The sequence below is a fragment of the Lacerta agilis genome, chromosome 4 (genome assembly GCF_009819535.1).
Source record: "Lacerta agilis isolate rLacAgi1 chromosome 4, rLacAgi1.pri, whole genome shotgun sequence".
In the NCBI taxonomy this organism is placed as follows: domain Eukaryota; kingdom Metazoa; phylum Chordata; class Lepidosauria; order Squamata; family Lacertidae; genus Lacerta; species Lacerta agilis.
Genome location: NC_046315.1, coordinates 57,390,549 through 57,405,623, shown reverse-complemented (window position 1 = coordinate 57,405,623; position 15,075 = coordinate 57,390,549). Strand labels below are relative to the sequence as shown.

Here is a 15,075-nt window from a genome sequence, read left to right as displayed (position 1 = left end):
TTTAAAATCTTCATATTGCCTAATTATTAGATTGGATCCAGATGTAGTCATGCTCAGCATAGACAATTGAAATGCGTGGAACACATTAGTCATGACTTACTTAAGTCCCGCTGTTTTCATTTTTTCATTGTTACTCTAAACATGACTAAGTCTGGATGCAATCCACTGCAGAATTCAGTATAAAGTTGTCAGATAGAAAAATGGGGAAAACCTCTGTTTGAAACTCCTGCTAATTGAAGGGGATAGTTCTGGACTAGATAAGAGATGGGCAGAAGGTAGATCAGGATCTACTGGTAGACCTCTTGATACCTTGCAGTAGGTTGGCACGATTTCTGACTCCCAAGTTTCCTAACAGCATGAACAAATTAAGACCTCCTCACTAAATTAGACTGCTCAAGTAAGGAAATCTTGGGGCTACCAGGAATAGGATTTTTGTGTGGAAGGACTGTGAGTTCAGCTCAGTGATACTCAAAACAAATCCCTGCGCTCAGCTGCTGAAGGATCAGCCCATTAATAGGTTATTGTGTTGTTTAATCAGTGAAATGCCTCTTTGGCTATGATAACCGTAGCAAAAACAGCAGAGAAAGCCTTGAATCTGAGCATGCTCTCTTCTTTCTTTAGCTTGTAGTCAAAGACAAATTGGCATAAATGGCACAATCCTAGACTAGTTCAACATTCCTTCAGGAAAGTGAAAATTCAAATTGCCTTTGAATTAGGATAAATCTAGATTGAGCTTAGAATTTTAATTGCAATGTTGAGGAGGGAGAAAAACTTTTCTAATTGATACTTTGAAAAAACAGAGGTCAGTGATGCATAATTTCATTAGCAGTTAGCTGTGTCTTGTGGAATCATGTGGTAATTATCTCATACTTACAATGTAGCACTAGGTTAAAACATACCTTGAATTTTTCCGCGTTTCCATGGGAATAAAGTCAGAGTATAAGCAGCTGTGTCACCAGGTTCTACGGTGAGAATTGGGTCACCACTGACAATTGGAAGATCTGAAGATACCTAGTATAACAAAAAAGCAGCAGCAAAACCAACAATGGCAAAGGCAGCACTGTCAAGATAATGTAGAAAACGTAGCTCTTAGCAGTGAGTTCAAGTACAAATATTACTACATTTCTCTTAATCTTTCCTACAGTGCTTAATCGACTATAGAATGAAGGGAACACTTTCTACTGTGCTCTTTCAAATGTGTAAGAGTTAAAATTTGGTACTATTAATCAAGTGAAGGTACATTAACTCCTTGAAATATTCCTTCTGACCAACTACTGAAAATAAGGACTGCAAAATCAGGGCCTCTGTTTTGTGCCACGTTCGCTAAACACTTAAGCAGGGGTGAATATATGTATACAATGGCAGGCTATCTCTTAGCTGTGCTGGCCAGGGTGGGAGGTGGGGATGAGCAATATATTTATTTTCACCCCAGCATTCTCATCATCTTGTCTCTAGAGTACCCCTTTTGAGGCCTATCACTGGCAATGGAACTACATCTATAGAGCTTTCTGCCTTGACAACAGATGCCACCACCAGCACAGAGGCATTTCTGCCCCATCATAACCCCCTGTGGATATGGGGAAGGGGAGTAATGGTTACCTCTTCATCTAAGGAGCTATTTTAACAAGGCAGTTCTGCCTAAGAAGGAAACATGAGATGAAATGCAGGGAAAATGTGCTGGAGTGAGATTGAGTAAAGTAAAGTAAAGTAAAGTAAAATAAATGAAATGAAATGAAAGATAAAATAAAATAAACCAATCAGATACTAGGGTGGTATCTACCCGGGAATAGGGACAATGCTCAACCATTAATCTCAGATTTCATTAAGGCTGTAGTGTGGTTAAATATCAGCAATGCGTTTAACTACATAAATTTAAAGTATTAGGGGGATTGAATATTTGTGCATATCTCCTCTGCTTTTCACACAGCTACTGACAGGAGGAGAAACCAGAGCCTGCTTCTTTTAGCAGACAGCAATAAGGAAAGCAGCCAAGTTCTCCTAGGCTCAGCCAAGAGCAGCTGTTGACAACAGGGGGCCTTTGCCTCACCACTGGCATCAGCTATGCACAGACAAGTAAAAATTAAATATAAAAAATAGTTTGAGGGATTTTTAAAAAGTATATATATTGCTTCACAATATTTTCTAGAATTTTTAAACCAACTAAAACATTATGTATACTGATTAAATTTCTTTCAGGGTGCATATAATATCACCAGCAGATTAGAGGAAAAGAGAGAGATTTAACAATTGACTATTGCTAAATGAGCAATCTAAAACAGGGAGGAGAAATTTTGGCTAGTCCTGGCCTATGGAGTCTTTCAATCCAGCCAACAGCCTCCATCTCTGCCCTACCAATAATCACCACTGCACTCCACAAGGCTGATTCAAATTCCCTCCTCTCCAGCAGAGAATAGAGATGGAAGAGAAGTTTTATTTGGTTCACGTGTATAGGGGAACCTACCTACTTTGTGCTTTCTGAAGCAACAGAAGAACTGAAACAGAACCATCCTTCGAAATTCACTCTTGTCTGAATTTCATAGTGCTCTTCTCTAACCAAGTAATATGCACAAAAATGCATGTGCTAGGGTGTTGCATAAAAGTGTGTATCTTAATGAAATAACATGTAAAAATGCATTACAGTGGAATTGCATGTTATGCAGGAGTTAACAAGTAAAGCAAAAAAAACCCTCTTAATCAAGAAAATCTGAATAAGTGATCTCTCTCTCTCTCTCTCTCTCTCTATATATATATATATATATATTCTACATAAATAAGTAATAAGTAATAACAGAATAAGGATTCTGTTTTGCAACCTGTTTTTAATGGCTCTGGCATCACACACAAACTTAATTTCAGATGGCACAAGTGCAAAAGTGCTGAGGCAGACTCTTAAGACTCCATCACATACATACAAAGTTGTGTGGAAGCCACTTGACCCTGGCACTATACCACAAGGACCTACAGTCATACCTCGGGTTGCGAACGCTGCAGGTTGCGTGTTTTCGGGTTGCACTCCGCACTGAACCCGGAAGTACCAGAACGGGTTACTTTCGGGTTTCGGTGCTCACACATGTGCAGAAGCGCAAAATGATGTCACACACATGCACTGAATCGTGTCAGGCACGTGCACAGACGCGGCGGTGCGGGTTACAAATGTTGCGGGTTGCAAACGTGCCTCCTGCACGGATCATGTTCGCAACCCGAGCGTCCACTGTATATCAGTTGTTTTTATTAATTCACCACAGAAATAAAAGAGTGAGGAGAACAGGAAGAAGTAGGGAAAGAGATGTGCCAAATCTTAAAAAGTTCACTTTATGGTGAAGTGCAGGTAAGAAAATGAAAGAATAACAACAGAATGATAATGGTATATGAAAAAGCCAGGTTGTGAAGGTAGAGACATTTTTCTTCCATTTTATTCCAGTAGTTCTTGCTTTATTTGTTAAATAATTTCAAGGGGAGCATTTTATCAGCATGAGGGAAAGAACAGAATATTGTGGGACTTCCAAAGCCCAATTGCCTAGGGATCAAGTGCTGGTCCCTCAGCATCTCATTCTGAAATCGGCCAGCCAAACAAGAGCAGAACCAAACAAGTGCCCCCCCCATGCCAACTCAGAGAACCTATCCAGAAGGCTGCCATGGTCAATGAGATCAAAAGGCACTGAGAGGGTCCAGGAGAATCAAGAGGGCTTCTCTCTTGGTCACTGCAGAGGGTGACCAAAGCAATTTCAGTCCCAAAGCAAAGTTAAAACATAACCAGAACAGATCTAGAAAATCAGTATCCAAGGATGTCTGGAGCTGAATAACCACCATTCTCTTGAGCACCTTGCCCAACAAGAGAAAGCTGGTTGCCATTCTGTTGTTGTTAACATCTTCTGAGTCAAGGTTACATTTCTTCAGGAGCAGTCAATTTGTCACTTCTTTTAAATAATCTGCAACCACTTCCTCTTTCAAGTGGGCATTTACAGCTTTCTGGACCCAGCTGGATATTTCTTCCCTGCTAGATTTAATAAGCTATGAAGATCAAGGGTTCAACATACAAATGGTTAATCCTCCAAGCTAAACTGTTGTCACAAAACCTCTCCTCCTACCAGAGGGGAGGAGTTGTGAGTGGGAGCTGGTTCCTGCGTCAGCAGGGGGGCGTATTCAGCCCCCTGCAACAGTTATTCCGGCTGCCGCACCATGCCCTTCAGCCAGCCAATAGGGCTGGCTTGTGGGCGGGGTTTTGTCGCAATTGAGTGGCCACGGCAGCGCCGGGCCCTCATTCTGCTTCCTGAATTCGTCAGATCATCCGCCCACCCTCCCTTTAGGTCATATCTATGCTTTTGACCTTGCTATGGACTTTGGTTGGTTGCCTCGGTTGGCCAAGGGGCTTGGTAGGAATTTTTATCCATTTGGCAAATTGGCACCAGCCTCTTGGTTTTTCGCCTACCTCGTAGCAATTCATCACAACTTTAAGGTATTGGCAGTTAGGCATTGGAATATGTAATATGTGTTGTCTGTTGGAGGGCAGGTTGTGGCCATCACCTACCCCTTCTCTTTTGGGTATCCAATAAAAGGGATCCATCCAATGGTCGTGGATCCTGTCCGATGCCCTGCTGGTGGCTAGGGCCATGGCACGACCCCTGGTGACATCAGGGGAAGCTTCCAGTTGTATCTGCATCAACAAGCTCCTCTCACTGGTTGTTAACCCTCGAATGACTCCTCACTGCGCGGGGTGGAGTCATGTATAGAGTGTTTGATCCAATGCCTAAGCCAATACCACTCACATGCTGTAACCAATAAAGTTGTGGCCTTGTTTAGCCCATTAACATAAAATACTTGTGTCCTTGTGTCTTATTTATCTCTAAGCGGGTGGCAGGTCCTCAACTCACAACAGAATCTCACTGAAGCTTTCCATTGTTGCTGGCTATCCACTAATTAATAATTTTCACTGCAAGTGTGTACACATATGTGGGTAGCAAACCTGTGAACCAGAGGTCCAATCATTTTTTACTTTCATCTAACAAGAGTTTTTCATAACTATTTTTCATTACTATAAAGACTTCAAATCTTCAATCATCTCTATTTCCCCAGCAAATCATACTTTATATCACCAAAATATGTAAAGGTTTAAAAGTATTTAATTCACAGAATTTAATTTTATAAACTACTGCTGGAAATAGCCACCCTGCAAAGAGTTTGTTGTACCATATGAGAGTTACGTCAATTTATTCCATACAGATTAGGTGCACTGTAGTTTGTTTGTAACCTGAGGAACATATGCATGGCATAATTAACTTTTTAATGAAATGGCAGTAATATTAAATTAATGGCTTCATATATCTCATAAAAAGAGCACAAATGCCAATAAAAAATCCAAAATATTAAGATGGCTATAAATTGTTACAGCTTGCTAGCTATACAAAGTGTGCATCTAACATGCTATTACCACAAAATTTTAAAATGTCAAAATAAAAGGGGAAATTTTAATTGTGTGCTCTATTTGCATTTCTAGCATGCCAAATTTGATGAATCTGGATAAGGAGCACATGTTTTCTTTTAACAGATGTCATCACATATTATATACCTAATAAAAATATAAAAATGAAACTTCTGTGATGAGGAACATTTTGAAAAAAGAAGAATACAGATGTGAAGGGGAAATTATTTAAAGTGTTTTGTTGGAAGAAGCACTCTTGGATGAAACTGATTTTCTAGATCCATTTGAAACAGGGTTTAGGCCTGGTTTTAGTTGCCCTGTATGATGACCTGTGTTGCAAGAGAGAGAGAGGGAAATGTGTTCCTATTAATTCTCCTTGACCGCTCAGTAGTTTTCAATACCATCAACCATGGTATCCTTCTAGAGTGGCTGCCCCGATTTAGGGGTGAGTGGCACCACTTTGTGGTGGTTCTCATCCTACTTGGATGGTCATTTCCAGAAGGTGATGCTTGGGGAGTGCTCTTTAGCCCCATGGAGGCTTCAATACAGGGTTCCTTGGGGTATGATTTCATCCCCCATACTGTTTAGCATCTACATGAAACTGCTGGGTGGGATTATCCAGAGTTTTGGAGTATGTTGTCAGCAATATGCTGATGACACACTGATTTACTTCTCTTTTACATCTGCAGGTGAGGCAGTAGATGTGCTGGACTGTTGTCTTGCTTCAATAATGGACTGGATGAGAGCCAACAAACTGAAGTTCAATCCAGATAAGACTGAGGCACTGTTAGTGGATGGTTCCCCAGACTGGATGGATGGGAGGTTGCCTGCTCTGCATGGGGTTACACACCCTCTGAAGATATGTAGCTTGGGGACACTTCTGGATCCTTAGCTGTCACTTGGGGCTCAGGTGGCCTCTGTGGCACAGAGTGCCTTCCTTCAGCTTCTATTATCTGGACTTGCCAAATTGTGTGTGTATGCAGTATTAGAACATTGTCATGATGGGGCTATTGTACATGCTTTGTTTAAATGCTTAAATTAACTTCCACATTCAGATTATATGTAGAAAAATAAGTGTTGGGTCAAACCTTAACTCCTTAGTTCACGGATGGCCAGAAGCTGTCCTACAAAAGCTGGCTTCATTTTAGTAAAATGAGCATGAGAAAGTTTTGAGCACACTCAGTTGAAGCAGATGTTTAGAGAGTTTTGAGGTGAAAGAAGGATGTCAGTTGAGAGAGGAGAATTGTAAACTGGATCCCTTTCAGGATTCATTGATAAAAATAAAATACATGGCAGAAAGGAGAAAACCTCCAAGCAAGTGTTGTACAGAAAGTGCCTAGGTAATCTATTACAAGCAACCAATCCTATTGCCGTCATTTGATTAGTGGCACACATCACCCAGCTCCTGTAGCATTTTGGGAGAAGAGCAGAGAGGAGAGACTCCCCTAGAAATCTAGGAAACAAGCTGGAACACAGCTTCAATGCAAGTGGAAGAAAGATCTGAATGAATGCAACCGAACACTGGTAAGGGCTCATTATCGAGCCTACCTAGTGGCAGTGAAGGCAGCAAAGAAGACATATGTTGCTGCCTCCACTGCATCCTCTTTATTTCACCCAGCAAACTTTTCCAAGTTGTACAGGCTGGCCGAAAGCAGGTGGTAGAACCAGATGTAGCTCGCTGTGATTTGTTTGCAAAGCATTTTGAGGATAAAATCACTTGCATGCACCAAGACCTTGACTCCACTGGTATAGCAGATGAATCTCAGGGGGTGTCCAGAGCACAGTCTAGTCCTGTTGTGTTGGATGTGTTTCAGTTGGTAAGGCTGGAGGATGTGGACAGGGTGCTCGGATAGGTCAGGGCAACCACTTGCGCTCTAGACCCTTGCCACTCTTGGCTGATAAAAACCAGCAGGGAAGGAACAGCTGGCCAGGGAGGTGACCAATGCCTCTTTACAAGAGGGGGTGGTCCCTGCCTGTTTGAAGGAGGCAATGGTAAAACGGCTACTTAAGAAACCTTCCATGGATTCGGAAAACCTAACTAACTACTGGCCAGTTACTAATCTTCTTTTCCTGAGCACGGTTCTGGAGCAAGTGATCGCAGACCAGATCCAGGTGCTTTGGGAAGAAACTGATTTTCTGGATCCATTTCAATCAGGGTTTAGGCCCAGTTTTGGCACAGAAACTGCTTTGGTCGCCCTGTAGGATGACCTCTGTCAAGAGATAGACAAGGGAAACACATCCCTGTTAATTATTCTCGACCTCTCAATGGCTTTCACTACCATCGACCATGGTATTCTTCTGCAGCGAATGTTTCAGGGTGGTTCACAGAACAAAATCAAAATATAAAACCACAAAATATATAACCTACCCAGATCACGGGATAATCTTCTGAGGCCTTTCTATGTGTGCCTCCTCCTTGAGAGGTGTGATGGGTGGCAACACACAAGAACTGACCTTCTCTGCAGTGGCTCCCTGTCTGTGGAATGTTCTCCCCAGGGAAGCTTGCCTGGCGCCTTCATTATACACCTTTAGGAGCCAGGCAAAAACGTTCCTTTTCAACCAGGCTTTTGGTTGATTTGATTTGGTTGGTTGGTTGATTAATTAATTAATTAAACAAACAAACAAACAAGTAAACAACCTGCTACTATGGAGAATGGAGAATGGAGGACCAGGCCATGTGGCAAAGGAGCAGGATCTGAACTCCACCAACTGGTTTGAATTAACTAGCCATATCGTTGGCTGAAGGTCTGTAATGTAGCTCAATTTGTTGTGGAAAAACTGGTGCTTACAATTCACTTGTAATACTTCACTGAATTAAAGTAATGGTGGAAGTATTTAAAAAAAATTAACACTGGGCAGGGGAAAACCATCAAGAACAATTTAAACATCACTCATTTTTAGTAATTTTGCAGTGGTAAACCTTTCCAATATGAATATGACATTTTCAAATGAAGGGAGGACAAGATGACTCTAGTATCATCTGCCACTCAGATAGTCTTCATAATGATGAGTGGGATAGCAAATGCTCCAGTAAATCATAATAATACATGTATTAGGCAGAGAACTATTGTTACTTTTACTCAAACCTGTATTCAAACCTGCACAATTTTACCTTGTAGTGCAATTCCTCATTGGTAAAATTGGGTACCATTATGAGCTTCTGTGTAATCTCTCTAACTCGGCACTCTATCGCAAGATAATCCATCGCCAAAGGTTTTGTTGCAGTCCCCTTCAGGACAAAGACATGTTTTGTGCCATCTGCTTCATTTTGCAAAATGAGTTCCCCCTATGATAGTGAAAGAAATGAACATTCAGCGGGGTGCAAACATTTCTGCAAAACTTCAGAGTCCACTTGAAATGATACCTGAATGTGCTATTGGGATGAAGAATTACACAGAGCTGCCTTGAAGACTATTCAGAAACTTCAATGAGGGCAGGATACAGTTGCATGGATGTTTGATGCAAGTTGTAAAGTCAGAACATGTGATACCAATGTTGCAGCATTTCAATTTGCTACAAGTGCCATTTCAGGCCCAATTCAAAATGCTAGTGCTGACCATTAAAACTCTTAACAGCTTGGGTACAAGTTATCTAAAGGACCAGTCTGTTCAATACAACCAGCTTTGGGGGTCCTGCTCACGTGCCTACTGGTAAAATCAGTTCGTTTGGAAAGCACAGGGGTTTCTTGGTGCTGGCCCCATCGTTTAATCATTACTGAATGACTTATGCTTAGTTCCTTCAGTGCAGGAATTCAAGCGAGCCTTAAACATCTATTTCAAGCTATATATTTCCTTAATCTCTTTCCTCAATGTGTTTTCAGCTATATGATTCGGAGCAACTTTGTTTTATATATGGGGGTGTTTCTTCATGATGATTTATACCACGTGATGTGTCTACCTTTTTGTGTATCATCTCTACTGCGTACACTTTGTCAGGCCCTAGTGGTCTATAAATCCATTAAATAAGCAAATGAACATATCATGTACAACCCCCTGAGTGAATTGCAGAAAGAACAACATTAAAATGTAAAAAGTAAGCATACAAATACAGAAACAGTAGGGCATCCGAGCCAAATGTACACTCTTCACAATCTATAAATCCATTTGGCAATTACTGCTACTGCACAAGTCAAACCATACACTATCATACAATGCAATAACCTAGCTGCTTATTCTAAATAAATCAGCCACATGGAGTCCAAATTATTTCCTTTTAACAAAACACTTTATTGGTCTGGCATAAATTAGAAAAGTTATGAATAGCTAGGCAGCTATCATCTACAAGTATCAGTGAGATGCATTGTGGGTGTCAAGTTGCCCAGCCAAATGCAATCTGTGGCCCTTCCTTCAAGATATCATGAGAGCACGATGGGGATACCTGACTCCATCATACCCATTGACTTCTAGGCCACACACTGCCAAGCACATTCACTCCATGTGCAGATCATGCCCAGGAGGCTTACAGTAGCAATAGCAATCACACATAGATATAACTGTAGAGGGCATTATTTAAAGTCTTCAGCTCTTTACATGCTTAGTTCATTTTTGCTTATGGGCACATTCTCACATTACTTTGGAATGTTTTGAAGTCACCACATTTACAATGTCATTTCTATGCTGTTAGTATTATGTTTATAGATACCCTTGCATTATAAGAACTTATAAATTCCACAGCTATACCAGTTCTCATTAAATGTAGAAAAGCTAATCAAAGAAGGAAAAAATGTGTTTTGTTCTCCTACCGTAATTACACATTCGGAAGTTGGCTTAAACATGAGGGTGTATGGAGTTGTTTCACCTGGGGCAACGTATATAAGCGGGGGACCATAAAAACAGCATCCTTTTAAATGAGCTTTAAGTTTCCAATCTTGTTGACTCAGGTTAGTCTGAAACAGAAGAGAATCCAAATGAAATATCTAAAGGTACAATGCATATCAGTAATTAAGGATGAAGGGGTGAAGCAGAAGTCCTCATGGGAAATATAGGTTTTGAATATAAGTGCATGATCTAGTACTGTCTCCTAAGAAATGTTAACTGATGGGAGTTCTCAGAAGAAAGCTTTCTCGTCCTTCTCCCCACTGTAGCCACCAGTGTCCTCTGAAAAGCCTCTTGAGCAGGGGTCCCCAAACTAAGGCCCGGGGACCGGATGCGGCCCAATCGCCTTCTAAATGCGGCCCACGGGTGGTCCGGGAATCAGCATTTTTTACATGAGTAGAATGTGTGCTTTTATTAAAAATGCATCTCTGGGTTATTTGTGGGGCATAGGAATTTTTTTCTTCAAAATATAGTCTGGCCCCCCACAAGGTCTGAGGGACAGTGGACCGGCCCCCTGCTGAAAAAGTTTTCTGACCCCTGCTCTTGAGGATGGGAGTTAAAGGAGTCCTCTTAAACAGTGTGGGATATTGGAGGCTGCTGGAAGAAGGGTAAATTTATTTATTTATTTTATTAAATTTATATACCACCATTCATTTGAAGATCTTTGGGTGGTTTCTCAACATAAATGACCCCAAATCAATCAGAGGTTTGCCCAGTTTAGAGGCATTCTCTCCTTCATCAACAGCTCAACACTCCCCATTTCTCAGGAGAGAGGCTTGAAGAGTGCACAGGTGGCTGCAGGGCAGGGGGGAGAAAAGGATGGAAAACTTCCCTTCTATAACTTCCTTGAGCTAACTTATTTTAAGATAAGCCTGTGTCTTTTTCTACCATTTTTAGTATAATAATACATTTGTGGCCAAGAGATATAGAAGGTAATCTGTGTAAAGATTAACTTAATGCAGGAAGAACTGTCATCCCTGCTTTCCATCTATTTATACACATATTTATGTGTTTGCTCAGTCAGCAGTTTTAACCCAGTAGTGACCAGCCTTATTTAAATCTTGGGATGAAGCTAAATGGACATACTATTGGAATGTCTTGAGTCACTGCTTGATATGCTGGAGTTACAAACTCTAGCTCAGCCTCGGTAGTATTTGTATTCACCACACATTCTATATGAAAGAGTCGGACATCATACTTCGACTGAAGAAGAATCTGACAAGGATATCGGCCAGGATACTTAGGAAAAAACTTTAAAGGAAGCTCAACTTCTGCAACTTCTGTGGGTAGAAAATAAACATTTTTAGTTTAAATATTATAGGAAGCTCAACTGCAGCATCTTCTGCCACACAGGAAGAGGGATAAGTATTTTTAATATGAGAGAGAGAGAGAGAGAGAGAGAGAGAGAGAGAGAGAGAGAGAGATGTACTGGTGATGCCTAAAGCCTTTCTAAATAAAATTGTCAATACAACTTTATTAATCTGACTGGACACTAGCATATATGTGGAAAATGGACCAGAATTTAAGGGCAATTAATTAATTGAGTTAATTTCACAACTATCACATAAAAAGCACCTCAACTGCAATTAGGAATTAGAACAAAAATTAACTGGCTTCTGCTAATGCCCTCCCTGTCCCTGCTCTTTCAACCTACCAACTATAGATTGGGGTTTATACCATGGCAACATTTAGGTGGACTTTACTCCTTCTATTTAGAAATAATCATCTTGACATAGTTTTGTTGTTGTCGTTCAGTCATGTCTGACTCTTTGTGACCCCATGGACCAGAGCACGCCAGGCATACCTATCCTTCACTTCCTCTCGCAGTTTGGTCAAACTCATGTTAGTAGCTTCGAGAACACTGTCCAACCATCTCATCCTCTGTCGTCCCCTTCTCCTTGTGCCCTCCATCTTTCCCAACATCAGGGTCTTTTCTAGGGAGTCTTCTCTTCTCATAAGGTGGCCAAAGTACTGGAGCCTCAACTCCAGTTAAGACCATTAAAATGTGATCCTAACATACATAATGCAAGACAATGTACTATCACTGAACAGCAACAAAAGAAAAATTCAAGTACTAATTTAAGAGCCTTTTTTGTAAGTAACCCCACGTACCAAAAATACTGGCTTAACACACCACCTGCAACAGTATCTTTAAATTTGTTGCAAATGAGTTGACAGGACAGGGAGGCAGCACCTTTGAATATTGTGTGTGTGTGTGTGTGTGTCCTTTTAGAGAACAAAAATCATTTTAGAGAACAATTCTTACATGGAAACTTTGAGATAAAAGTAGAAAAGGCTGTAAGGATTTGTAGGTATGCATGTCTGGTTGCCATAGTATACTTCAAAAAGCTTCTGACAAAGCACCTCACCAAATACTCCTGAGGAAGCTTAGCAGTCAAGGAATAATAGGAGAGGTCTTCTTGTGGACCATGAATTCGTTAAGATGCAGGAAGCAAAAAGGTGTAGCCAATGCACCTTTCAGGCTTTAGGGTTTACTCTGAGAAGAAAAACACTCAGGTGCTATACCAGTACCTTTTTATTTTCTCGCATGAAGCAAGAAGTAGTTTTGTGTCCTGCAAGGGGAGGGAGGTAACTCTTCCTCACATCCACAGTATGATTTGGCTTCCTCTGCAGCTGCTTTTTTAAAAAGTGGGAGATCCTGATCATCATTATCAATCTCATCTAAATATCCTCCATTCCAGAGCCTCTTCCAGCTGGACTTCTCCACCCCTGCCCCCGTGCTGTCTTACTACAAGCTGCCCTGTGGGGAAAAGCTCAGGAGACCAAGGGAGGCAGGCAAAATAGACCTCCAACCCAGCTCTTGCTGGATTAACCCCGTCCCACCACAACCACCTACCACCAACTGCCCTGTAAGAATTCCAGGAGAGGTAAGGGGGCAGGCAAAGAAGTCATCAGGAGCCTGCTCTCCCCACACAAGGCCATCCAACACTGTCAACTGGGAAGGAACCTGATGGCTTTATATTGTTTATTGCTTTTTTTAAAAAAAAAGTTGATGTTGTCAGTTGCCTTGGAAGGATTTGTATCCTGAATAGCAGGCTATAAATAACTGTAATGAACAAATAGTGTCTTCATTGGCAATTTGATTTTCCTGTTATAAAATGGTGTTCAGTAGCAATTCAAGCCTTTACCAACTGGAAACTAATTGATGCCACCATTGCCATGTCAATACTTTCCCTGAACTCTTTGTTATTGCTTAAAAAAAAAAACACCTCAAGTTCACAACAGGAATAACACAGCATTGTATTATGTGCCTCCAACATTAGCAGGCTATCAAACAGATTATACCACCTCAGCTTCAAACTTCTCTGAAATAAATTACTTGGTTCTCTCATAAAGACAAGATTAATGACCTGCTAATTTATGAATTATTACCTCTTTTCTGTTTTGTCACCAAGTTATTATCCCCATTGGCTATCTTTCACAAAAACGTCCCACATTTGTCAGTTATACTAGTAATAAAACTCGCTCACTTATTCTTGGCTCATAAATATTCCCCCCCCAAAAAAAATTAGATTGTAACTATCTCGTATCATTCACGCAGTACATGGGAGCACAGAAAATATCCACATTAGGTGATTTTTCAATTTTTTGGTATATAGTTTAAGTACATTCAGTACCACAAGACAAAACTCACAATTCTTTTACACAAAAATATTAGCAATACATTTTAGATAACATGCCTTTATTATCGGTATAGGTCTAATTTTCCTAACCACCCATGTTCTATTCTTTCTCCCAATAGCTACACAGGATTTGCATTTTGCAGAATTTATTGCACACCAGAAAGCATCTTGGGCCAAGCTTAAAGCTGCTTTTCATGGTATGCTTGCATTCTGGTTTTGATACCCAAGTACAATTAAACACATATTTGATATCAGTTTGTTAAGCATGACTTCCTGCATCGTATAAACATTCATCCTCAAAATACATAGCAAAGATCTCATCCTGGATTGATTCACTTCTACCAAGTCTTTTGAAGAAGCACTGGAAGACAGCAAGTTGGTCCACCTTGTAGGGTTAGTTTTTAAACATACTGTACTGCAGAAAGAATTGTCCAAAAGACACCAAATTAGGAAGTCAAAGCAGATAATTTTGTGAATATCTGGCTCAATTGCAGGGGAGGTATTCACGAGTCACACAAAGATCATTCTATATCAAGAGGGACTTACTGACATAGTTGGATATTGTATAACCTTGATTTCTAGCAGAATTAAGAAGTTGAAGATGTTATTCATTGAATTCAAGTTGTTGATGTTTGTTGTTTTGTTACAAATCCAAGGATTGGGTCTACTTGTGTTTTCTCCTGGTATATTACAATTTGCAAAACTATAATTAACAGAACAGCAGCCAAGAGATAAAATTTAATTAACACAAGAACTGTGTGCCCTCATTTCAAGCAATTTGTGGCCCATCCCACACCCACTGTGCACAAGGAGAAGTAGCAGTAATACTACCTACAATTCTGAGATGATAATTTTTGTAAAGATGCTTGTCCTAATCTGGTAAGGAAGTGGCCTTCTATGTGTACTTCCACTGTTGATACACATCTGAATGCACATCTCCTTCTGCATATGGTTCACAATGCCCATTTATCCTACTGAACTGGTTGTACATGTCTTTTGGTGCAATACTGAGATGCACATCTGCTTCTAAAGTCACCAGTTCTGGCACATAACTAGCCATCCATAACTACGATTAAAACACTGGTAGGCATCACAAAAAGTCATATCTTAGTATGTATGTAAAACAAAATAGGCCATCCACAGAACACAACCAAAAGAGAAAGAGGATCACTGATAACATTGTGCAGGGGAGCAGGTT

At 40.6% G+C, this 15,075-nt stretch overlaps 1 protein-coding gene across 1 annotated transcript in view; it reads right to left on the bottom strand.

The window, feature by feature from the left end:
• The window catches only part of CFAP47 (cilia and flagella associated protein 47), a 186,097-nt gene that overhangs the window by 76,657 nt on the left and 94,365 nt on the right, over window positions 1-15,075 (bottom strand). The window contains exons 46-49 of the mRNA XM_033146380.1: window positions 11,320-11,513; window positions 10,161-10,304; window positions 8,532-8,705; window positions 900-1,011 (exon numbers count right to left, since the gene is read on the bottom strand). Coding sequence (XP_033002271.1) covers window positions 900-1,011; window positions 8,532-8,705; window positions 10,161-10,304; window positions 11,320-11,513 — 624 coding nt within the window. The remainder of the gene's footprint in view (window positions 1-899; window positions 1,012-8,531; window positions 8,706-10,160; window positions 10,305-11,319; window positions 11,514-15,075) is intronic.